The sequence below is a fragment of the Monodelphis domestica genome, chromosome 6 (assembly GCF_027887165.1).
Source record: "Monodelphis domestica isolate mMonDom1 chromosome 6, mMonDom1.pri, whole genome shotgun sequence".
Lineage (NCBI taxonomy): Eukaryota > Metazoa > Chordata > Mammalia > Didelphimorphia > Didelphidae > Monodelphis > Monodelphis domestica.
Genome location: NC_077232.1, coordinates 260,243,124 through 260,270,118, shown reverse-complemented (window position 1 = coordinate 260,270,118; position 26,995 = coordinate 260,243,124). Strand labels below are relative to the sequence as shown.

At 37.7% G+C, this 26,995-nt stretch overlaps 1 protein-coding gene across 1 annotated transcript in view; it reads right to left on the bottom strand.

Annotated features, from left to right (window-relative positions):
- Nucleotides 1-2,476: 2,476 nt before the first annotated feature.
- SLC39A8 (solute carrier family 39 member 8) overlaps nt 2,477-26,995 on the bottom strand; it is a 74,400-nt gene continuing 49,881 nt past the window's right edge. The window contains exons 6-8 of the mRNA XM_001368839.4: nt 7,525-7,732; nt 7,140-7,324; nt 2,477-4,356 (exon numbers count right to left, since the gene is read on the bottom strand). Of these exons, the coding sequence (XP_001368876.1) occupies nt 4,207-4,356; nt 7,140-7,324; nt 7,525-7,732 (543 nt within the window). The 3' untranslated portion in view covers nt 2,477-4,206. The remainder of the gene's footprint in view (nt 4,357-7,139; nt 7,325-7,524; nt 7,733-26,995) is intronic.

Below are 26,995 nucleotides of genomic sequence, written 5' to 3'. Positions count from 1 at the left end.
AATTGCACTTTTCAAAGTCACCAAAGGCCTCAATTGTCAAACTAAAGGGCTTCCTCTTTCGGAATTCTGTGTAGCATTTGCCAGCCTTCTCCTTGCCAGCCTTGGGGAACCTTTAACAAGCTCGAGTGCCCAGAGGGCAAACTCAAACTGTCTATAAGCCCTACCCACCCACCCACACCACCCCTTAATTTGGGGAGAGAGCTGAGGGAGAAAGTGCTTGCTTTGGGCGACTGGATAAGGGGGTGGGGCATGCAAAAAATGACCTCAGGTTCTGGGAAGAGGGGCAATGGAGCAGCTCCCCAAGTGCCAGCTCTGCATACATGCCATGTTCTACCTCCACTTTCTCCAAGTAATAACTTGGATTTAAGACCTGCCTCTGATGCATACTGACTGTGGGACCAAGACAGGTTACTGAGTCTCTAAAAAGTCTACACTGGCAAAGGTACAGAGCTATATTGACAGAATCTCTTCACCCAGGAGCTCCCTAGGCCAAGAGAGGCCCAGGTCTAGTTCCTATTCCTATGCAGTCTCTATTATTAAGTTAGTAGTCACTAAGAATGCATTCCTCTGAATAACAAGGATTCTCTTCATATGTCAGAGAATCTCATGATATCATGAGATATCATGGATGAAGTCCTCTGATTTCTCAGGGTATGATAGAAAAGAGTTCAGGCATGGACCTAGTGATGGGAGATGTCTCTCATTGGAGAACCAGAATGGAATAGCCATAAAATAATGAAGTATTTGGCCACATTAACTCTCAAAGGCCATCTACTAAGTAATAAAATTGCAATCCACTCCACTGAGTACCCACAAAGATAATACTCTAGCTTAAATTAAGGGCAGTTGAACAGTTGGGAATTTGGCAATGATGTAAAATTCTAGTCACTGCTACCTCATGGACTCTTTTATAGTGGCTTCTGGGTAAAGTGTCTAATTCTTTGTGTTCCTTTCCATTTCTTCTCCTACTAGTTTAGGTGTGACCATTGGTATGGATAAAGAAGAAATGGACCAATGTAACCAGAGCTTAAGCTAAAAGGTCCTGAATAAATGAATGTTTAATATATTATGTTGTTATAAATTTCACCTTGGAAACAATCAGACTTAAGAGCCATGAGAAAAGGCTTTTTAGAGGAAGTGGTTTTAGCTGGGGAAGGAAAGAGATTTTTTTTTAAACCTTCATTTTCCATCTTACAATCATTACTAAGTATGAGTTATCAGTTCCAAGGTAGAAAGGCGGTAAGTGCTCCATCTACTGAGATCTATCTACTCCCGGATGTGGATTTCAGTAGGAAGGCATATGGCAGAAATAAAGAGGGAAAAATCTTCAGGTATGGGAAATAGTTCTGTGAAATTATGTAAAACATGGAGTGCCATGTGACAGGTACAAGCATTGAATCAGAGTACAGAGAAAAAAGCAAGGTTTAAAGAAAGCGGAGAACCAGGCCTGGAGATGGGAGGTCCTGGGTTTAAATCTGGTCTCAGGCACTTCCTAGTTCTGTGACCTGAGCTCAACCCCAATTGCCTAGCCCTTACTGCTTTCTGCCTTGGAACTAATACTTAATATCAATTCTATGACAGAAAGTAAAGGGTTTTTATTTTTAAAACTAGAAACATGTTAGGAGGTCAGTCTATGAAGGGCTTTAAAATCTAGAGGATTCTGTATTTGACCCTGGAAGTAATAAGCAAACACTAGAGTTCACTGAATAGGAGACTGACAGTCAGGTCGGCAGTTGAGTGGAAGGATGGGTCTGACTAAGACAATAAGATCAACCAGAAGGCTATTTATTTCAATAATCTAGGCATGAGGTGATGAGGGGCTGCACCAGGGTGGTGACACTATCCAAGGAGAAATGTGTGCATATATATGTATACCCAAAAAGTTGCAAAGGTAGAATTGGCAGGACTTAGCAACTAATTAGATCTAGAAAGGTGAGTTAGGGTGGAGGGATGGAGGGGTGAAGGGTTTTTTAAGGCTGAAGGAGACATGGGTATGTTTTAGGCAGCACATAAATAGCCAATAGAGTGAAAATAAGTGAAAGAGTAGGGATGACAGAGAGGGCAATCTTCTAGAAAAACAGGATAGAACAGGATAAAGCATGCATTTAGAGAGATTTGCCTTGGCAAAAAGGAGGATGACTATTTCATGTGAGACAGAGGTGAAGGAGGTTACCGTGAAAGGTATCTAAGTGATTTAACAAAAGAGAGAAGAGGAAGTACTCAATAAAAAGCCTCCATTTTTTCCAGTGAAATATGAAGCACTGTTCTTAGCAGACTGGAGGAGCTAAAGGAGGCATGAGAAAGGATGAGGAGGTCTGGAAAAGCAGTTGTGAGAGGGATGGTAAGTCAATTATGGAGGCATAAAAGGATAGCCTTGCTTCAGTGAGAGCCCAATTTTGATTATGAAACATAAATTTGTAGTGAAGCCAGCAGGCAATTCTCAGGAACAATGACACAAATAAAAAATTGCAGCACATTGTATATCAAAGTTTATTTTTTTCTGAAAGGAAGCTTATAGATACCATCATTTCATAGTTTCAAATAACTTTACTATTTTGTTGACTGGAAACTGGAAAATTGTCATCAATGTCATGCAACATATAAAACAGAACATGTTCATCAAGTCCATTTATTGTCACATAAAAACACTGTACAATTGGAGGGGAAAGTTCACCACTGATTTTACAAACTAACAATCATTTTCACATTTTAAAATAATTTTATTTTAAGGTGACATGGGAGCATGAATTATTCTACACACATACACAAAATATAGAGTTAAAATCATTTAGGACAATTCACCAGTAGTATTATCTCCTAACTGAATGGACAGATTAGTCTCTGCTGTATTGTTATTGCAATGCAGAAAAATAGCCTGAGTTATTTTGTATTGAGGTTGTTATTGTTGTTGTTCAGTTGTTTCAGTTATTTCTGACTCTTTGTGTCCCCATCTGGGTTTTTTTTTTTTTTTGGCAGAGATACTGGAGTAGTTTGCCATTTCCCTCTCCAGCTCATTTTACAGATGAGGAACTGAGGCTAACAAGGTTAAGTGACTTGCCCAGGGTCACATAGCTAGTGAGCATTAGAAGCTGGATTTGAATTCATGTCTTCCTGACTCCTGGTCCAGCATTCTATCGAGAGGTACTTATTAAACTATTAAGAAAAAATATCAACTGATGACAAAACAGGTAATTTTCCCAAAATCAGTAATTTCCCATAAGGAAATTGTGATTCCCCCCCTTCCATTAACCCTTGATTTATAACAGTCCAGCTGCTTTTAATGCATTTATAAAAACCTCACTGAACTAACATTTGTCCTTCTTTAGAACTGATTAAAATGTTATTGTTTCTTTCTGTGAACAAACAACCCCTTTAGAAAACATTTATTGCATATTGATACTGAGCACTGTCATCTCCCTGAATGTTGATCTGCCACTCAGTAACAATAGAAGCTACAATACCATTTGTGCATGCCATACAGGCAATTCTAGTTTTAGAATAAAATCTTCTGGCCTAACAAGCCCAACTCTGAGTGAAATTGACTATTTGGGGTAAAATATCTATAAAAGTTCAGAGTGCACATAGCAGATTACATTTTTTAGAATGTCTAGAATTTTCAGGTTTTTCATAAGCTTTTTCTATTTTTAAAAGGGGTTCTCAAAATATATCTGAGTCACATAAAAAGAGTGATCAAAAGCTGAAAATGATATCTTTCTTGTTTGTGTTAATAATTAAGATCTCAGCCCCACTTACATGTGTGCTGAAATAGTTTTGATTCTCCTCCATGTTTTGATGGTCTTGCCCATAAAACCACTACAACAAATTAATGAGAATTAACCTGCCTGGAAACCACTTGAGCCTTTGCTCCCATCAGAATTATTAAGATCTGGAAAACCTGTATTAATTTTTCTTCATCTTTATTTGCCAGAGTCATATGGAATGGTAGTTCTTGGCCACATATAACATGCAACACTGTTTACCAAGGAACTGGTAAGCTGTATTTAACTGAAAAACATTTTGTAACACATGGTTGATGAGCCCTTTTGCAGGCCTGGAAATAGTAACTGATTTTCTGTGACTTGCAAAAGAAAACAAGATTGTCTTTTCACTCAGTAGATCAACTGAAAGCCCCCGTGCAGACTAAAAGAATTCTTCATTTTTTATTGGTTAATTGTCTTCATTAACTATGCCATCTTCAAAGTCAGATTACTCCAACTCAATTTCTCCTGCAAACAGGGTAATGAGAAGTATAGCTGTGAATCCTGTTAGCAGGCCAGCATTCTGAATAATGAAGAAGGTTAAATCTGTTTTTCTTCCAGTTACTTTTTCTCTTAGCATATCATTCATCTCCGGGAACTAGGGAGAAAGAAAGTTAGATTTTTAGATAACTGTTGCCATCTTGTGGTGAAACAATACTTTAGCCTGAAATTCATGGAATCAAGGAATGAATAAGTCTGATCCCTTGAAATGTATAACAACAGAAGCAACTAGAACTAGGTGACATGCTTACAGTCCAGTTTCTGTGTCCAATACCTGAAAATGCCATCTGTTTGGGCAGTTCCCCAAAGAGGATGTGCTAAACGCCATAATCCCTTTGTGAATACCCACCAGTATAAAGATTCAGAGAATCACTGAGCCATCACAATAAACACAGGTGCCATGGGGAGAGGTGAAAATGAATTGCATACCTCATAGGATTATGGCAAGGAAACAATGAGACAATAAATGAAGAATTTTTCAAAGATGAAAATCTTCACATGAGGTAGCATGCCTGGTAGTACTAACCAAAAAAATTATTATTAACATTAGTAGTAATCGTAGTAGATTGTAGATAGAGTTGACTCAAGAGCTGGGAAGACCAAGATTCAAAACCTGCCTCTGCCACATCCTGGCTTTGGGACCCCCTGAGCAAGTCATTTAACTGCTAGGGTCAGTGAGATCAGAGTGGGAAATTGACAAAGAGCATTTTGCACCTTTGCCAAATCCCAATCCCCCATGCATTTCCTACCATCTTCACATTAAGAGGTGTGACCGTGTCAATTGTGGGTTCTCCTCCAGTGGATTGGCTGAACACCTCATTACTTTATGAGCACCCTTAACTGGTTGTCAGATAAGAAAAATTTACTCCATTGAAGCCTGACCTTTTTCCAGCTTAGTAGAAACAACTAATTTAGGCTCTGTTAAAATGGCCCTCAAGAACCTAGGGTCATGGGGCAACTAGGTGGCACAATGGACAGAGTGCCAGGCCTGGGGTGGAGAGGACCTGGGTTCAAATCTGTCCTCAGATTGTTTCTAGCTGTATGACCCTGGGCAAGTTGACCCCAATTGCCTGCCTCTTGCTGCTCTTCTAACTTAGAACTGTTACTAAGACAGAAGGGAAGGGTTTAAAAAAAGGACCTAGGATCACCTCCACACACTAAGAAGACAGAGAAGGAAGGCTTCAGCAGTGAACTGTCCCTCTTGGCTGACTTGTGTGAAGAAAATTCCTAAACTATAAGGTAAAGAGCAGGTACTAATCTTACCAGGAATTCAATAAAAATATATCATAGGTCCAGTAAAGATATAATAGCAGAAGGTGTTTTTTTTGTTTTGTTTATTTGTTTTTAAAACCTTTACCTTCCATCTTGGAATCAATACTGTGTATTGACTCCAAGGCAGAAGAGTGGTAAGGGCTAGGCAATGGGGGTCAAGTGACTTGCCCAGGATCACACAGCTGGGAAGTGTCTCAGACCAGATTTGAACATAGGGCCTCCCATCTCTAGGTCTGGCTCTCAATACACTAAGCTACCCAGCTGCTCCCAATATCAGAATTTTAATGATGATATTAATAAAATTATCACATCTTGAACTGAACAAGTAGCATTACCATGACCATGAGGCATCAGAAAATACCTAGACTGGATCTAGCACTGGACTTGGAGAAATCCAGCTCTGCTCTTTTCTTTCCATATGGTCATAAAAATCCAGCTAATCCCTCGGCGTCTCATTCCCTTAACTATAAACTGATGGAACTGGACTAAATGATCGCCAAGTTTCCAACTCTAACTACTAAAATCATTGTGGTGGTTGTTGAGCATATCTGACTCTTCTTGACTCCATGGACCACACTATCCATGGGTTTTTCTTGGCAAAGATACTGGAATGGTTTACCATTTTCTTCTCTAGGGGATTAAGGCAAACAGAGGGTTTTGCCCAAGACCACACAGCCAGTGTCTGTGGCCATATCATACACACACTTAAACAGAACTCAAACTTTCTGGGAAATATCTAGCATATTATTCCACTCTATTCAGTCCAAGTATGGGGCAAAGATATGTAAATATACCACTCAGGGTATGGATCATCAAACTATGCATCACAGCAAAAGCAAAATGCAAACAAAAAACACTCTTTGGCTACAACTGACCCAACACAAAATGAACAACAAGGATTGGGAGAGATGCTATATGAGTTTGACAAAAAGTAAGGTCATGGGTAAAGTTTAATATTTGTTAGTGCAAATGTTGAACTCATAGACAGCAAAACTCTCAAGTGCTGCTAAACTAGGAAATGTTTGACAAAAATGCAATACATCATAGATAATGTTCATTTGTGGTTTTCTCGGTCAATATATGGGTTTGAGTTTGACACTATTAGCCTAGAGGATCAAAAGAATGACCTTAAAATTATTGTAACAAGTGTACAAACTGCCTTATGTACATTATCTTTTAATATTTACAATAATCCTGTCAGGCTGATGCTTTATTATTCCATTTTATAGATGAAGAAACAGACAAAGAGCTTAAATGACTTGCCCAGTTATCTAGCTCCTAGGTGTCTGAGACAGGATTTAAATCCAGCCATCTATCCACTATATCTCAGTGCCTCCACATATCTGCTGCCCATTATCCCCAAGGACATTCTGAGGGGAAGGCTGAAAGCATTCATGCAAGTCTCTTTCAAACAGGAAAATCTGACACAACTGTAGGAGTACTTTCTTTAAGGTTTGAATTTGTGGCTGCTGTTGTTTTTAATCAAGAGTTTCCTTGGAGAATGTGCAAGGGACAGAACAATAAGAAACAAAGAGGTTTTGAGTCTCAACACCTACTCAGTAGTGGGTTTTAATGTGAAATCAGAATGAGGGTAAAACAATTTCTCACCATATCTGCCAGAGAAATATAGAGGAACATCCCACCGGCTAGAGCAAAAATTATATTTGGGGCAAAGTTGTTGCCCACCAAAATGCCAAAGGCTAGCCCAACATAGCAGGAGCAGGCGGAAAGGAAGTTGAAGAACAAAGCTTGCCGAGTACTCATTCCCGCATTGAGAAGGATCACAAAGTCCCCTGGAAAGAGAAAAAGAGAAATGTGAAATTAATTACACTGTATATGTATGTTATACAAGAAAAAATAACCACCAGGGTCTCACAGTTTTTCATTTATTTGAATATCACCGGCAAGATTTCAAGCCTTTGGCATTTCAAAGACTTGTTCAATTAAAATCACTTTGAAATAAACAGATAGATTTGTGCCCTGAGTTTCTTACCTAACTCATGAGGAAACTCCTCACACAGGATTGCTATGGAAGTGCTAAGTCCCTGAAGAAGAGACAGGGTGCATGAAGCACCAATAGCCAGGCCATCAATAAAGTTATGGAGGGCATCACTGAGGGTTATCATCCAGGCAATGGTGCCTATTTCTGATAGCTTGGGCCCCTTTAAACATGTACATGAACTTGGTTCCCTTTTTACATCCTATGAAGAAAAAAAAAAGATAGTCAATTACCAAATAATTATTAAATAATAGATAACATACAAGACATTGTTTTAGGCTCTGTTATCATTGTTGCTTTTGTATTCAATCATTTTCAGTCGTGCCTGACTCTTCATGACCCCATTTTGGGTTTTCTTGGCAAAGACACGTTTCTTTCTTCAGCTCACTTTACAGATGAGGAAACTGAGGTAAATCAGGTTAAGTGACTTGCCCAGGGTCACTTGCCCAACTAGTGAGTCTCTGAGACCAGATTTGAACTCACTAAGATGAGTCTTCCTGGCTCCAGGCCTGGCACTCTATCCACTGTACCACCTAGCTGCTCATTTTAGCCACTGATGAATATATAAAAGAAAAATCCTTGACTTGATGAGTTTAACAGTTGAGTTGTGAGAGCAAATAATACATGTAATAATACAAAAGCAAAACAGCCATACAAATCAATAAAAGAATATATATTACAAATCATCCGTCTAGGGGCAGCCAGGTGGCTCAGGGCATTAGAGAGCCACAGAGATGGGAGGTCCTCGGTTTAAATCTGGCCTCAGATACTTCTTAGCTGTGTGACCCTGGAAAATTTACATAATTCCATTTGTCTAGGTCTTACCACTTTTCTGCCTTGGAACCAATATATAGAATCAATTCTAAGACAGAACATTAGGGTTTTTTTTAAAAACATATATATATATATATATGGTTTGAGAAGTATCATTAGTACATAATGGCCAGAGGAAGAAGACCTAGATCCCATCCTCACCCACAGACTGGCTGTGTGACTCTGGGCAGTTATTTTACCTTTCTGTGCCCCCTAGACAACTCTAGATTCTGGAGAAAGTCTGATCTGCACTGGGAAAGGTCTTCAATGGAAGTTCCTTACAACAATGAAATCATAGGACTCATACCAAAAAAAAAATTTAAGAATATAGGTTGTCAGATGAATAATGTAGACAGCCAATAAGTTCTGTGATTGCAGAGGAGGGAAGATCACTTGGGTGGGCCAGTGTTCTCTGGGAATGCTTCACAGATTAGGAAAGATGAACTGAGCATTGAAAAGAGAATTTGGATAAACAGATTATGGGAAGAGTAGAGAGAACACTGAGCAAAGGCAGAGAGGTTAAAAAACCCAACCCAGATTGTGAGGGTAAAAATGTTCAGGAGTAAGTCATCTGGACAGTGAAGAGCCTCCAGGCTACACATACTACATGAGGATCAGGTGATGTAAAAGGGGTCTCAACCTGGAGAAGACTTAAGGAACCTGAAAGCTGATTGTCTTCAGGAATTGCAAGTATTGTCATATAAAAGAGGAACAAAACTTGATCTGTTTGGGCCTGGAGATCAAAAGTGAGAACAGCAGGTCAAAGTTACAGAGAAGCAGATTTAGGCTCCATGTTAGGGGAAAGAATATCTCCCAATTCCTAGAGCTACTGAAAATAGAAAATGAATGCTTCAGAAAGTGGTGGTTTCCCCTCACTTGAGATTTTCAATTAGAGGTTGAATGTCCATTTGTCAGGGATATCATATAGGGGGTTCTCAATCAGAGAGTCTGAGGTCCTTTCCAACTCAGATTCTAAGCAAGATACTGGAAAGGAAAAATCAACAGGGCATATTAGACAGAAGCATTAAATGAATCAATCTCATTAAAGATGCAAAGAAATGTGGATATAGACTCCCTAGATTTCCTAGGGCTGGCTCTTTATGAAATCAACAAAACTGCCAGATGTAAAGGAGAGGGAATGAGAGGGAGAATTGCCAACTCATTCACTCCACATGACCTCTTAACAGACAGTTAAACACCACCAATCGAGACTGCATTTTGCACCAGTGATTATTTAAAATCTCATTGGCTTTGGCTTTAATTGTGTTCATTACTGGCATTCCTTTCAACAAACAGCTTTAGCCATTAGGTTGAAAACTAACAAATTAGCATATTTGCCATCTTTTGATTCACCAAATTCTAAATGCTGATGAATAGTGGTTCAAGCTTATAGAATGATCTGATGATAGACTGCCATGGGCCACACATTGTGCTAAGCTCAGCAACATAAAAAAAGTCTTTGTCCTCAAGTGTCTCATGTTTTAATGGGACTGACAATAAGAACAACGTATAACAACAACATGTAAGTATATATTATGATAATAATAATATAAGATAATAATAAGGAATGGTTTCTGGTGCCATAATACAGTGAATAGTAGCACCAAACTTCTGGATATATGCATATGCATTTGCATTATTCAATTCACCAACTTTTTATTAGCATTATAAATAAAGTACTTCTCTAGGCACAGAAGAGAAAAAGTCCTTGCCTTCATGACACATAATTTAGTATCTATTATTTAGCACAGGACTTAGGCACTTCTCTCATTACCAAAGAGAGGCAAAAAAAATCAAATCACAACAAATTAGTGGTACAAGATGAGATCAAAATGCACTAGGTTTTGGTTTCCCATTTAAGATATCTGGCAACAAAAATAAACCACAGCAGCTTCTCTGTTTATATAGCCCATCTTCTCTCAAACACCCAGGCCTTCATATTTCATGTCAATTTATAAGTTCACTGCAACTGAACTCCTAATTTCAAAGAAATCAGGGGCTTAGTTACAGATGGTTATGTGTCCCTGCAATGAAGCTATTGATAAAAACTGCTTTTAAAGACTGCTTAAGGTTCTTAAAGGGCAATCCCATCTGGTCCCTGGAATACATGTACTAAAAATAAAACATTTTCTTAAACTGTTTAATGTTACCTAGACTCAAAACACTTCTAATTTGACATCAGTGTGTTACATTTTTTAAATGGAAATTGGGTCTACAATCCTCACTTGAAGGAGAAAAGGGGAGGTTCAGAAGAAGCTAACAAGAGAAAGAGTGGAAAAGATGTGAGGAATTAGAAACTGGATGGGTTCTAAATGTCTCCCTTGTAAACAATTTCAACTCCAAAAATTCTTCCTTGTTTTTGAAAGTATATTTTAATTAAAAATACTTATTTCATGGTTTTAAGTTTTAAATTAAAATTTTCAAATGGTTCATTCTCAATAATAATTATTTTCCAAGCAGAGGCTTTCTTTATGAAAGTCATAAAGTGCTTTATAGTTTTATCATGTAACATCAACTTCAACAGCCCTCCCACATAAAACATGATTGTTATTACCTTATATTCATAAGGGAAAAGAACTGGGGGAAAGGGGAACAGCTTCACTGTTATCTGAAGACTGCTGTTATGATTCAAGAGGGATTACAATAAGAGAAAAGGCTTAGGAGAACCTCTTTCCTAAAAGACTGAAAGTTAAACCACCATCTTGACAAAGACTGAAGAGATTTCCTGAGAGAACTGAATTTAATTCTTAGTCTTGGTGGAGTTTTGCCACACAGAAAGAGTTAAATAGTGAGACTATATTTCCAAATTTGCAGAGAAGTTAACAGTTGTAGCTGATGGCAGAGGTGACTTTGGCTGGAATCTTTCTCACTGGGATACACTGATACATTGTGTAAAAATATTTTTGTATTGTTTATTACACAATTAATAAATATTACAGCTAACACTTCTTTCATAATGTTATTCATTCATAATGTTATGAAACTAGAAGGTTTCAGAAAAAGAAAGAGAAGAGAAAGTTTGTGAAAATAGATGTTTCTTTTTTACCTTTTAAACATGGGGTTCAGCTATTAATAAGAGATTTTGCATTTCTATTATTCTATGAGGAAATATCAAAGCATATCCCTTGTTTTAGAATCTAAGATGAGAATAAGGGAATAGGTCAAGTAGCAACAAGAAAAACAGGAGTTTGGTGAGGTCAGTGACAAGAAATTATCTGCCTGACACCCAAGCAGAGTATTCAATGAGACTCTTAGAGACTCTTAGAATTGTATTATTTCATTTTAGCCTTAAAAAAATCTCGGAAATCTATCATCATCTATCTTTTTACATATGAGAATACTGAAACCCTGAGATGTTCATTGTCTTGTCTACACACAACAGACCAGGAATTTGAGCTTGTCTTCTCACTCAGTCATACTCTGTCCCATTCAACACCAATTTCTTTATATTATCAGGTCCCCTAGTCATTTGCTTCCTCATCAAAGGTCATCAGATGATAGCAAGAAGCCATTAAGACATAGTAAGCCACCAAAAAAGAAAACACATATATGAACATGCTCCTGGGGCAGGTAGGTGGTACAGTGGATAGAGTGCCATGTTCAAAGGGACTCATGACAGAGATGGGACTTGAAATGAAGCTTGAAAGAATTTATTTCCAAAATACATTTAGCTGAATCATTTGAAATCAAAATAAAGATTTGTAGTGATTTAGGAAAAGATGCCAAGACTAAATTTCAATTACTTCATGGCTCATCTATAGAGACTGTATTGGAAAGCTTTTAATTCTGAAAAATAAATTAAATTAATATTTCAAGCATGAGTTCACTTAATGACACAGATATTATTGAGTCAATTTATCATATCTCCCATTAACTTCAAGAGTTTAAACTCCTAATGGACATCTTAGAACAAGTTAGCAGCTATAAATTTTCAACAGGTTTGGAGCAATCACCCCTAAGTAAACTTTCACAAACAGAAGTTTAATAACTCCTTAGCAACTCTGTCACTGTTACTGACCAGATAGGCCCTTCGCCCAAAAATTCCATCAATCTAATGAGTTCTTACTTTAGAGATCTGCGGTTCTCATCCCTCTTCCAGATAATGCAGGTGGGGTTGTTGGGAGGGTTAGGGACTGAAAAGAATGAACCCCAACTGCCTAGCCATTATTCTTCTTCTGCCTTGGAACCAATATTAAATGTTGCTGCTAAGACAAAAGGTAAAGGGAAATAGAAAAAAGAATAATTCTACTTCTGCCACAGTGCTACTACTAGAAAATACCTTTGACAATTTAGTAAGCTTTGCTGTTTCTTTATCTCCTAACTTTCTGGTGCTGTGGGAAGAGTTAACCTGCCTAAAGAAAATGGTTGGAAGGAAAAGAAAGGCATAGTCATACCTCATCTGCAATAAGGTTATGGCAGAATTGTAGAGTAATCCAAAACTATAGGAAATGAAAAGTAGGGAAAGTTATAACTAATCTGGAGATGGGTAGTGTTGAAATGGGAGAGGAGAGGAAAAGAATCCAAGAGAAAGGGAAGAAGGGGAGGACAGAGGCAAAAGAAATTTTAAAACCCTAAATATATGAAGTAAGATTAGGAGATTAGCTATGGAAAATAGCAGAGAAGAACTTGAAAGAGTAATAAATATAAATGTGTATATGTATGTATATCCTTTTAGCATGCTGATGAGAAAGGAAGTTGTAACAAGTGAGTATTGGTAGAAAATCTGAGTGCAATTTGGTGATAGGAAAAGTGAAGGCAAGGAGTCTCTCTTTAGTTCCTAAAATTTCTCTATGAATATTCATCAAATGAATGAATTAATTAATGAATTAATGGAAATGTGGCTTAAGTATCATTTGTAATATCTTTTTTTAAGTGGTTATAAAAGCATTTTGAAGAGTTACAGTCATCATGTAAGGAAGTGATTCTCAGAGTATGGTCCAGCAAAATCTTTGGGAGTCCTGAAGATCAAAACCATTTTCATAACAATACTAAGATGCTTTTATTTCTAATCCAATAAATATCATAGATACAAAGAAATATGCTGGAGCCAGCTTGAACTGGTTCTCCAAATTGTTAAATTTTCCATACAAGAATCTCAGTATCCACAAACATTACAAATCAGGGTTTGATTTATCAGGTGGGGCTGGGGAGGAGGGAGGCTGGTTTATTTTTTACTAGACTTAATAAAGTGATGATGAAGATTTAATTTCCAGTGTCATGACTACATTCCCCCCCCCAGAGAACCAGTTGTTAAACATTTACCAGAACACCCCTAGCTATCACCCACACAAACAAAACCTCTTTTGGTGAGACCTCAGTAATGGGGTTTCTTTTAAACTTTTAACCTTCTGTCTCAGAATTGATACCAATTCTAAGGCAGAAAAGCAGTAAACACTAGGCAACTGGGATTAAATGACTTACCCAGAGTCACAGAGCTAGGAATGTATGAGGCTAGATTTGAACCCAGGTTCTCCCAGCTCCAGGCATGGCACTCTATCACTGTGCTCTCTAGCCTGCCCCTAGTACTCCATAATTTTTAAGAGTGTATACAGTTGGTACTGAAACCAAAAAAGTTTTTGAAAACTGCTGGTATATGGTATTATTATGACATCTTACTTCCTTAAACCAGCAGAAGGCAATGGTATTAAAGCAATACATCTAATGCTTCCCTCAAGATAAATCAAAGCAATGCCTCCATAGATGGGACAAGTTAGATACTGAATTAAGACTGGGAAAAGGCCTCTCCAAATGACCTATTTTCCATCATTTATTTTGTACTTTATTTCTAAATGTAGATATCCCAGTAAATTCAAATGACTGGTAGTTCACTGATGTTATTTGTCCTTATCCTGAAACAAAAATTCAACATGGACATAGGAGCACAGAATGAGATTTGAGCTGGAAGGGGCCCGAGGCCATCTTTTCTAATGCCCTGATTTATGTAGAAGGAAACTGACAAAACAGAAAGATGAAGGAATTTGCCTAGATCATCTAGGTATCAAGAAAGGAAAATGTGGTCACAAAACGTTCATTCAAATAGAAAAAAAAAGAAAAAAGGAAAATTTATGTAATCTCATTTAAGTCAATTGTGCTTCGTTTCTCCTCATTTGGTTCCAAGAGGAGCCCACACTCGTTTCCAATACTCTTGCTAATGAACATAATTATTAACAGGAAAGCAATCATTAAGAGAAGGCTGGCAAATGGTTTCCTTTCTGGAATGTGAGAGGCGGTGTCTTGAGAATTTAGGGCCTAAAACAAGTCTGCCTCATTTTCACTTGGGGACAATACAATTTTGCTGCCCTGATAAAAATGAACTTTTGGGAAACCTGAGGAGTTCTCACAGTTTAAATTAACACTGTCAGTGGAATTTAAAAGTACAAAACAAATTAAATATTTACAGTTATCTTAATGGACCATCTACTTGAACTACTTTAAAAAGGATGCCTATAGTCTCTGTGGATAAAAATAATGAGAATTGGTACACACAGGAAGCAGAATATTACTTCTTATGAAAATCTTGTTCCAAGCTCCCCTGCCCATCCAACTCTTATTGTAAATGTGAGGTCAGACCTCCAAGAACTTATGGAGGTTGTATTCAGAGCATTATAAGTAGATCCCAAATAAAGTTCAAAACAAGGGCTGCATGGACATTCTAAAACCCTGTTCAGGCTTAATTAAATCCTAAGAGCTCATAGTATGTTGTCAGCTATACCAAGGAGGACCCTTTAGTAAAGATGACCATATAAAAGGTTCCAGCCATGTAACACTCCCCCAAAATATTCTCCAGGTGAGATAAAAAGAAAGGCTAGAAGAAGCAGGACTGAGTAGGAACTCTTGCCCATCCTAAGGTTCCTGTACCCTATCAGACTTATAAAATGAATTCACAATTCACAAGGACTAACTGAGATCTGTTGTAATTTTTTGGTATTATTTTAAGACTCAACCTGACTTGTGATTTCCCTGGAGCCAGGTCATCTGATGAGGAAAAAATCTCTAACAATGCAGACTGGCACCTGCTCAGAATAGTCCCATATTGTTACCTAACTCACATAGAGATTGAGTGACTTGCCTGGGTACATCAGAAGCTGAATCTGAACCCAGATCTTCCTGATTCCAGAGTCAACTCTCTAACCATCAGGCTACATGTTCTTTCAAGTTGAATTGACTGTAAAGACCATATTAATTCTCCCCTTACCTATTTTTAAATTAATCAGCAAAAATGCCCCTACTTAACACTAAGTAGGGAAGGTTACAAGCCACTTGCTAAAAGTGGGTGTCAACTCCAGAAGCGACTGACCACCCCTGGGCAGTGCTAAGCATATTTAAAGACAGCAATTGGCTCCTGCAAAGTGGAGGAAGGGACAGGAAGGGACAAGGGAAAAGGACTATAAAAGTCCTGAACTTCCTGTCCAAGAGAATCTTCGGCCAGAATCTTGGGCTTGGAGGATCTTGGACTGAGACTGCAGCTTGGAGCTATGACTTGGGACTTTGACCTGGGACTCTGGCTCTTAGACTGCTTCTGGTGAGATTGCTCCTGGATTTTCTCCTTTGTAACTTCAACCTGGGTGAGTGAGAAGCTGACCCTCCTTTCCTGACTTCTGGAGAGATTAGTTCTAGAGAGCTCCCCCCACCCCCCTTATTGGAGGAGGTCATATGGGTTGAATCCTTGTTTAATTCACCACCAAGTCCTCTGGCTGAGGGGTTTACAAGCTAGGGACCGGAGCAACATTTAGGGTGATAGGCTCGACTTCTTACTCTACCCTCTTTTACATTTCTCTACTTTCATCCTTTCCACCTCTTTGTAAATAAAGTTATTGAAAGTCAATTTGACTTGAGCTATAATATTTTTAAATCAGTGGACACAGTTCTATCTTAGAATTCTCATATATTTAGTCAAACCCTTATTTAAATTCCTTACATGACTAGGTAATATACTGTAAGCTAATATGAAGGGGTGGGAGGTTAGGGGAAGGATTCTTTCATCAGCCATAACATCCCAGAAGAGTACATGAAACAAGATCCTGCTTCCTAAACCTCAATCTTTATGTGGATGTTAGGATTCCAGTACTGCAAGGCTAGATTGTGCAGATACAGTTGGGACCACTCTGAGCATCAAGAGTTTCACTTGGGTCTAGACACATCTTGCTCTAGTTGAGTTTCTTGTGTATCAGAGCCATTTTAGTTTTTTATGTGCTTTATATTTCCTGGGCTCTTGCTCACTGCTTTGACACTTAAAGAAAGGGTACCATGATTTTCTCAAGTGGAAAAAGCAATGACTTTAGTGTCAAATATCTGGATCTGAAAACTGGCTGTGCCAATTAATTGTATGACCTTGGGTTAGTCATTTTGCTCTCTGAACTTCATCTATAAAATAAAGACTAGATGAAATCCAAATCAAAGATCCATGATCACCAAAGGTACTTGCTCAACCAACACAGAACATAATCTCTCTTCCCTTTAGTAGACAGTCTTGTAACTTGTCATGGAGGGGGAGAAGAATCCTTTGGTGTCCAATATTCTTGTAATTTGCTTTTCTATCAATCAATCAGCAAGCTTTTATTATATCCCTACAACATTCTAGTGGCTGTACTAGCTTCCAATGGCAAAATACAATCATAGTAAATAATACTCCCTCCCCATCTCTGCCTCTGGTCTTCCTTCAAGCCTCAGCAAAAATTCTACCTTTCCTGATTCTCCTTAATCCTAGAATCTATTTCAAGTTGATCCTGTGTATATACTGTATACATTTATACACTGACATTTAATGGAGTCCCCTCCATTAGGCTGTGAGATCTTTAAGAGCAGGGATTGTCCTTTACCTTTCTTTTTATCTAAGTGCTTAGCACAGTATTTAATAAATGTTTACTATGAGTCATGAGTTCACCTTTCCAGTACCCAAAGAAGGAAGTTATTGTACAACATAGAAGGGAAATAGCATGGACCAGAAAACACTGGAAAGCCACATTGGAGACTTCAATCATTCATTGACCTTGGAAAAACACACTCTTCTTAGTTTTCCAAGCTATAAAAGAGGTGCTATATAGGTTGTATAAGGCAATATTAACAAAATGCTTTAGATTTATATCCAAAAGAATGATGCTCAGTAATACATATATTTCTGTATCTATATATAGAGAGACAGGTAGATAACATGCATATATACATAAACATGCACATCTCAGAAACACATTTTCAGACATGCCCAAAGTATTGGGTTTATTTTAGGTTTTTTTAATATTACTTTAGTTTCGCTTTTTACTTTTTTATTTTTCGGAGTGTGTGTGTGTAATTTTTTAGAAACCTTTATCAATTCCAAGGCAGAAGACTGGTAAGGGCTGGGCAGTTGGGGGGTTTTTCCTTTCCCAGGGACCTTTCCCAGGGTCACACAGCTAGGAATTATGAGTCCACATTTGAAACTAGGGCCGACCATCTCTAGGCCTGGCTCTCTATTCACCAAACAATCTAGCTGCCCATTAACCACATTTTGTTGTAAAGAAAAAGTTTGATTTGGAATGGGCAGGTGGAAGATAAAGTAGACTGGGGAAGTGACAAGGAAAAAGGAGCATAAATAAAATTTATTTGAGCAAATAAACTGTAGTTTTTGAAATCCAATGTAGCAATGTCCTTATAACATCAAAAACAAGCAGAAATAAAGACTCAAGTGCAGAGAAAGAATCTATAGACAAGGGTCCTTCCCTTAGACTGATGATAGTTCAAGCCACTGATTAAGTATGAAGAACAGCTTTAAAGGTACACATACTTTGCCACTTAATTAAAGCAATTTTGTATTCATTCAGATAATTGAACCAAGAGTCCCACAGAGGGATCTATCTAAAAACAGGTTCAGTGTGGTGAATGTTAATATAAATTTTGCTAGCCAATCAATGACTCTGATGCTAACTTATAGGTACATATATTAAGACTGAACAATTCACTTAGTCTCCAAGTTCTCTAAATTCTTAGTACAGCCACTAACAGTACCAACTAAAGTACCCCAGCTCTGAAAGAAGTATATAGAGTCTGGATCTTTCTCCTTAGATGTAACACTTGATTCCTTCATGCATGAATTTCAGAAATATACTACTATTGGCTTAACTAGCCCCAAATGCAAATGGTGTTTATCTCTTTATTTTCAGGGCTTTCTTTCTCCATGTAACCCTGAATATAGAAAATGAGTGATAGTACATATCCTGACCCCCACACCACTCCACCTTGCCTTTATTGTTTATTAAAACAGTAAAACAACCTAGACACGGTTAATTTTCCATTTCATGCAAGTCATCAAGTTAAAATCACTCACCAGGGTCTGGATCCAGTATTTCCAAACTGCAGGGTGTAGCGTGTAAAGAATACAGCATCGTATTAATATAAAAGATTAAGCAAAAAGTGGCAGACAAAGATGACCCCCTATTGATTATTATGGTGCTGAATTAAATTCCCTCATGTAAGAGTAGGCCTGATGATTCAATATCAGTAAGGGCATTAATTATTTCTTTGAATATTTGAGTTTACCTGCATTCCCTCCTGACCAATATTTGCCAACCACTGTTCGGGATATGATGCTAGAATAAAGATTTTCTCTACATGAGATTAAACCATCACCTCTTACTTGGTTTTGTTTGTTTGTTTGTTTGTTTTACTTTATTTTTTTTTCATTCTGGGCTTATTCCTAGCCTCTACCCCCAGATGGAGGAAGAGAAAATGAAACTCTGTACCACATAAGCATAGTCAAGCAAAACAAACCCCCATCACAATAGAGGGTCTGCTGCCTCTCTGGAGCTCTTAACACTGTTGGCCACCCCCCACTCTATCTGCAGATTTGATCTCTCCCATCAATTTTGTGATACTCTTCTTTCTCTCTAGCCATTTTCCTGATGCTTCTCAGCTTCCTTAGCTGACTCGTCATCCATATCCTGCTCCATTAAATGGTTTTGTTCCCTGATGCCCTGTGCTAGATAAACCTCCCCCCATCCCATGGGTCCAATTATCATCTTTAGACAAATGCCTAAAAAAAATCTATGTATCAAATCCTAATTGCTTTACTGAACTTCAATCTGTCATTAACAACTGGCTACTAGATAGCTCCACCTGAATATCCCAGGGGCATCTCAAATTAACCATGTCCAAAGCAGAGTTCACAAATTTTGTTCTGCCTCTCTGTGTCATACAGACACAGACACACATCCCAGTTTTCCCTATTTATGTTGAGAGGTCCACAATCTTCACAAGTTACCCAGGGTTCACACTCAGACTCATCCTTTATTCTTCCCTCTCCTTTAACCCTTCTATCCAGTGAGCTACCAGATCTTGTCAGTTATGCCTCCAAAATGTATTTTGCAACCCAAGTATCCATCAACAGGGTCACCATCCTAGTTCAGGCCCTCATCACTTCACTCCTGGTTTACTGTGAATGTCCCATAATTGGTCTCTTGGTTTTCTCTCTTCTTTCCAATCTACTATTTATGTTGCCAAAATAATGATTCTAAAAATCATGCCTCACTATAACACTTTCTTCCCCAAGAAGCTTCAATGGTCCCCAACAACTGCCTCTAGGAGAAAAGACAAACTCCTAGGATAAAATGCAATTCAAATTGGCATTTAAAACCCTTCACAGTCTGGTTCCGGCTTAAATGTTTTTTCTTGGGTCCCTCTGTCAGACTAAGTTGAAAGGAGGTGTGAGATATTCCCAACTTTTGAACTTCATTATATCATGTCATGAGACACATAAGGTGGTACAGTGGTTAGAGTGCTGGACCTCAGATCAGGAAGAGTCCTCTTAGTACTAGAGTTCAAACCCGACCTCAGACACTGGTTAGCTGTGTGACTCTGGGTAAGTCACTTAACCCTGTCTGCCTCAGTTTCCTTACCTATAAAAGGAGTTGTAAAAGTAAACAGCAAATCAACCCCAGTATCTTTGCCAAGAAAACCCCAAATGGGGTCTCAAAGAGTCAGACATGACTGAAAAATGCCTGAACAAGAAAAATCATCATGGCCAAAGAATTCATCACCAACAAGCCAGTCTATTGGGAAGGAAGAGGACTTAGCTAGCCAAGTCCTTAGCAGAAAATCAACAAGACAGTATTCAAAGCCTTATCCAGCATGGATAACTTGCTAATGTTTGTTCTTCACTGGCCTAAGAGGCAAAATCAAGTATGTGCTCCACTCCACAATCACCTGGAGCTCTTTCAAAAGGATTTGGATGTGGAGCATCCAAAGTAAACTGGGGTAGAGATACCTGTGGGTGAGGTCTTTATGCACTTCCCATACCTTAAGAAACTATCCAGATTCTTTTTTATGCTAATGTTGAAGAAGATCTAAGGGTAAGGGAAGCCAAATAAGCAAGCAGACACCAAGAAACCATCATGGAGGAATAGAGTATGGTCTGTAGAAAGTGAAGTAGGCTGGAGTAAGAGCAAAGACTCCATTGAATTCTAGACACTGCAGATTGTGTGTTAACTGAGGTTAACAGGTGACGGAATCTCAGAACTGGCCAGTGGCCCTCTGAGATGCAGGAATACAATTGTGGATGACACAGGAAGTCATCACCTTTCTGCTTTGAGTGGAAATTCTCTCACTTATCACAGTTCCTTCCTTGCTTTATCTATTACCCAACTGAAAAATAGATGGAGGAGGAACTCGGCCATGCTGCTCCCAAGTCTCTTCCTACATGAAGCAGCAGACTGTGGCTGCTTTTAAAGCTGTTAATTTCATAAATATTAATATTTTAAGTGTTTTCTCAGGATGTATGTGACAATGTATTAAAACCCAGATTACCATTCAAATCTGCTTATTTCAATGCCAGCAATGAGACTGGGAGCTGTGAAAGGACAAAACCTTGGAAGGGAAGCAGATTTAAAGGCTTATAAGTTTTATACGCCCAAAATTAAATTCTGGCAGGCCAAAGTTGTTGGAGGTTCAAATTGCAAATTTAATGAAAGGTATGGTACACTGGAAAGAAAGAGATTATTTAGAGCTTTAGAGCCAAATTCTCCCTACGACACAAGCTTATAAGGAGAGAATGGCTGCAAGCAACAAGTGGGTAATACTAATTTCACTTTCAAAGATTTCAAAGGTTGAGTTACTTTGGGTGCCAATGAATTTTTTTTACATTTCACTCTAAAGCACTATATCCTGGGTTCTCTTCTCTTCTCCATCTATACTGTCTCAGTTGGTAATCTCTCATGAGTTCAATTATCATCTCTTTATAGATAAACCTCAGATCTCAGATCTCTATAGCCAAACCTAAACTGTCACTTCAGGCTTGCATTATCAATTGTCATTTAGGCATCTAGAATTAGATGTCCCATAAGCTACTCAAACTTGATGTGTTCAAAAAAGGTCTATCCTTCCCACCAAACTCAACCCTCTCCCCAAGTTTCCTATAACTGTGGAGAGCACTGCCATCTTCTCAAGTCATCAAGAATTGCAACACTGATATCATACTGCACTCCTTACTCACACTCACCCCACTATATCAAATCAGTTACCAAATCTTGTTATTTCCACTTTTACAACTTAACTAATAAACATCCTCTTCTCTTCCTCTGTAAAAGTACCACCCCAGTACAGGCCCTCATTGCCCCATGATTGCACTGTTGCATTAGCTTTCTGACTGGTCACCTTGCCTCAGGTCTCTCCCCATTCAATCCATCCTCTAGATAGCTGCCAAGGTGATAATCCTAACATATAGATCTTACCATGTCTGCAATTTGGAAATAATTAGTCTTAGATCAATATCTCACACCATTTGTCATAATAAGTTTCAAATTGATATGTGATTTAGAAATAAAAGTTCATATCGTAACAAATCATAGGAGAAAAAAATGAGGTAACTTTTACAATTGTGGATAAGAGTAAAGATCTTAACCAAATACAGTATAAGAGTAAAGATCTTAACCAAATACAGTATAGAAAAGATCACAGAATAAAAAAGGGAAATTTTTGATTATATAAAAATGCAATTTTTTAACAAATTAAATTTAACAAATTAAATTTTAACAAATTAAATCATTATCATTAAATTTAGAAAGTACCAACTGGAAAGTATTTGAGACAAAATTCTTTGTTAAAAATCTAATATTTAGGATAAATTACATGTAACATATAAGAGCCTTTCCTCAATAGATAAATGGTCAAAGGATATAAACAGGCAAGTTTCCAAGAAAGATAAGATGCAAATAACTGAAAAAATAATCTAAATCATCAATAATTGAAATTCAAATTATAACAACTCTAAAATGCCACCTCACATCCATCAGATTGGCAATGAAACCCTTCCTCCCCAAAAGAGACAATGATAATCGCTAGAAGGGGTAAGCAAAAACAGAAACACTGGCCATGAAGTGGTCCAATGATTCTGGAAAGCAACTTGAAACTACATCCAAAAAGCCAATTACATATACCCTTTGAACCAGTAGCACCACTACTAAGCATATACTCCAAAGAGATATTAGACACACAGGAAAAGATTTGTATGTAAAAAAATATTTATAACAGCACTTTTTGTTATAGTGTGTAACTGAGAAGAAAGTGGTTGTTCATCGATTGAGAAATGGCAGAATAAATTATGGTCCATGAACTAAATGATTATTACACCAAATGCAATAATAAAATAATGAATTCAAAGAAAACTGGGAAAACTTGTATGAATTGATGCACAGTGAAGTGGGCAGAAGCACGAGAACTATTTTTTAAATGGCAAGTCTGTAAAGAAAAACAACTCTGAAAGACTTCATAAATCTGATAAATGCAGCCTCAGAAAATTGATAATGAAGCATACTTCCTGTCGCTTGGTATAAAGAGATAAAGCAGAATATAGAATGAGACTTATGTTTTTAGATATAACCAATACAACACAAATTAATTTTATTTAACTAAACAAATTTGTTACAAAGGAGGGCTTTTATTTGTAGAAGACGAGCTAAGGAAAACCATGAGAGGGAATGGTAGCAGTAACATTTTTTTAAAAAGAGGAGAAAAGAAAAAATCATTGAAACCTTTTCCAAAAATACACAGAGTATAAAGGAATGTTCCAAAGAAGATGCAGACAAGAGGAACAATGTTAATACTACTTTCTTGAAATATAAAAATGGGTATAAATTTAATCAAACTATATTCAATAGGAAAAAAGAAAACATCAACAACAATAGAACAAAAGCAGAATGAAAAAGCAGGATAGAGCAGAAGCAGTATCCTAAATGGCCAAGACTGACACAAATGGATATGTGGAAGCAGGAAATGATGCCCAAGGAAAAGTAAATAGCCTGGGGAAACAAACAACTAGAATTCTAAATAGAGTCACAAGTGTTCCATATTATTTCATGTAGCAATAGTAGCATAATTTTAAATCAGTCTTCAAACAAACAAACAAAAAAAAAAGAAAATGAAGCAGGAGGGAAAGTAACACAAGGACTGGCTTCATCAAGCAAGAAACCAAGAATCTTCTAAATCTCAGTGTTACTTTGTATTTGAAAATTATTAGAATGAACAACAGTCAACTACATGAGTCTCAAAGGGTAGCTAAGCAGGAAATGATCTGGATTTCCATATGTAATTTTTTGAGCCTAACTTCTGTAGTAGAGTTGAAAAGAAGAGTCCAAAACATGGACACTTAACTGTTGTCTCATTATTTTCTAGGCTTCGTAGATTTAGTTAATAATTAGATATTGGAGAGTATAAAGGAAAGAGTAATATAGTAGCCACAGACACCAGTTCTATTGAAAAAGAAAAGCCAACAATTCAAAACTTACTTAACATAAACGATTGCACTTCCATGGCAGCAAACACTCAGATGCAGAATGACAAATTAAGACCATCATTCAATCATTGAGATTTCAAATTTGTTGAGAGGATGGTCAGGGTTTTATCAATCTTGGTATCCCAGCACAGAATAGGTGCTTAATAAATGGCCATTAAATCTGAATTCTGGAACTAAAATTATCTAACTATAACTGTGACCCTTAATTTTTAAAAGATGGTCACTTGTGTCCCAATTATTTCAATAATACTACAATCAAATATGCTCTGTGCATACTTAAGGTTTCACGCTCATTTTTAATGCTCTTTCAAATGAACTGGATGTGTCAGACTTTGACAGATACCGCTAGCCTCACAGAGAGAGTGTGACATAACTCAAAGATTCTCATAGAAGATCAGCAGTGCAAAGATTGGCAATGTTATCATGCAAATGGCAAACTAAATTGGTCTCTGAAGTTATATTCTATTCGATGACAGCAAATGTTTCAAACTTCTGATTCACTCTCCTTGCATCTGAAAGAAAAGAATGGTTCTGACCTCCTTTACCATCTGAAGGTTATTTTCATATATAGAGAGCTCAGAACATTTTTTTAAATAAAACTTTAAATTTTGTGTAATGTAACAAAAGAGTAATACTAGGAAATAAGAAGCAGAGAAGAGAGGAAATGGATAATATCTGAATTTTCTGCATTAGCATGCTGAAACTGCAGTAGAGAGGCACATAATGGATGTGGGCCTCAGCATTCTGCCAACAATGATTTGTATTTGAGAAGTGATGTAACAGACATTGAGGCTGATAATGGTTGGCCAGAAAAGGGAGCCAGCCAAGTAATAACAGTGAGAGATTGCAAAGGGACAAGCTCAACTCCTGCACTGTTATCCAGTAAAAAGCAAAAAACTAGAGAAAGGCCTCCAATGCATTGGGTTGATCCAGTTTCCCAGGGTCATTTGTACACAGATTTAAAGCTAAAAGGGACCTCTGAGACCATTGAGTCCAACTCTACCATATATTTAACAAAACAGACTCAGGTTAAATAACTTCCTTAGGTTCACACAGCTAGTAAGTGTTAAGTACAGGATTAGACCTCAAATCTAGTACTCTATCCATTATACCACATCATTGAAGATTCATCAGGGGAGGGGGTAACACATAGACAAGAATCATCACTGAAAGAAATGAGGATTCATGGGCAGGTGGTCACTGATACTAGGGGAGGGACTTCCCACAGCGATGAAATCAAGTCTCATTTAAGTGCCATGTGTTACTCCTTTCTAAGAAAATAATGCTAATGCAAAATGCAGGAGGCCCTAAAGAAAAAAAACTAAATCTGAAGCTTCTTTGCCTGATATTTGAGAATATCCTAGATTCCAAGAAGAGTTCCATAAAGCACACTGTGGCTTAAAAGGTAACACCTTTTGGCTGTTATAAGAAGAAAGTCAGTCTCCTGGTTGAGTTTACTACTACCAAAGGGAATCTTGCAGGTCTAGTTAAGGAATACTATTTCCATGAAGGCTCCCTATGGGAGCACTACATAGGATATGGTCCATTTAGATCAGCACCAGTGAACCTTTTAGAGATTGCATGCCCAAACTGCACCTTCAAGCTACCTATGAACCCCCTGCATTACCCCAGAGAGCAGAGGGAGGAAGTGTTCACATTGGTCTGCTGGGCAAAGGGGCAGGGTATGAAAATAATGTCCTCAGCCATCGTGGAAAGTGGAACAGAGCATCCCCCTCCATGCCAGGGCATGCCATATCTTTGCCAGCACAGATGTAGGTAGAAATATGAAACTCTACCCTAGATATGGCAGTAGAGAAGGAACTGAAGTGAAAGAATTCAGAGAAGTGAGGGAGAGGAAGAGACACTGGATTTCACATCAGAAGACAATGCTTTCTCAGTTGAGGCCATCATCAGACTGATGTGAGGTCAATACATGAGGCTTTTAGAACAAAGCCTTAAGACCAAAGGAAGGTGATGCCAAGGAGAAATACTGAGAGAAGCCAGAAGGCACTGTAAGCCTAAAACAGAGCTAGGAACCTCAATACAACACAAGAGAGAACTTTGAATTGAAGGCTAAAGAAATGTTGTTGCCTTGTCAGTGTTCATTCCATTTGTAAGCCCTTATTGATAAGTATAGTATAAAATCATACACCTGTAACAAGAAAGGAAGAGAAGACTTAAAGTCCAACACAATGAAGAATCACTAACAACAAATATTTTAATAAATTCTCTGAAGAAGCCATATCCCAGGTGATGTGAGGAATGCAAAGGTATATCCCCAAAATCGTCCTAGCCCCCAAGTTTAAATACTAGTAAGAGAGTTAAGAACTACACTTAACTACAATGCAATATTGTATATGTAAAATACCATATAAGTGATGCAAGCTGAGTTCTCTAGACAAGCAGATTGTTTCTCATTAGGGTTATCAAGGAAGGCAATGTGAAGGATGGGCAGAATTCAAAATAGATCCTGGAAAGGAGTTTTCCAGGCAGAGAAAATTGCTTAGCAAAAAGCATGAAGTTGGAAAAATAGAAAGAATATTTGGAATGATCAGATGGGCTGGCATGTAAGTAGAAGGAGAAAAGTCTAGAATGATAGATTTTAGGCAAATTTTAGAGAGCTTTGAATGCCAAGTCAAGAGGTTGATGGAATTTTTCTCTACCTTTCAAGTTATTAGGAAGAATAAAAAAATTCTGTCATAGAATGAAAGAATGGCTTTGAAAAAAGAATGGAGGGGGGAAAAAAGAATCTAAAAGTAGAAGAGAGGAAACCTAATCTGTAAAAGTAAGCTCAAGGGCAAATCACAGCTATTTAATAAATATGAGGTCACTTCCTTTGCTCCAGGGTATGATGTGGGGAATTCATAGGTATCCACATTAAAAACATCATCTGAT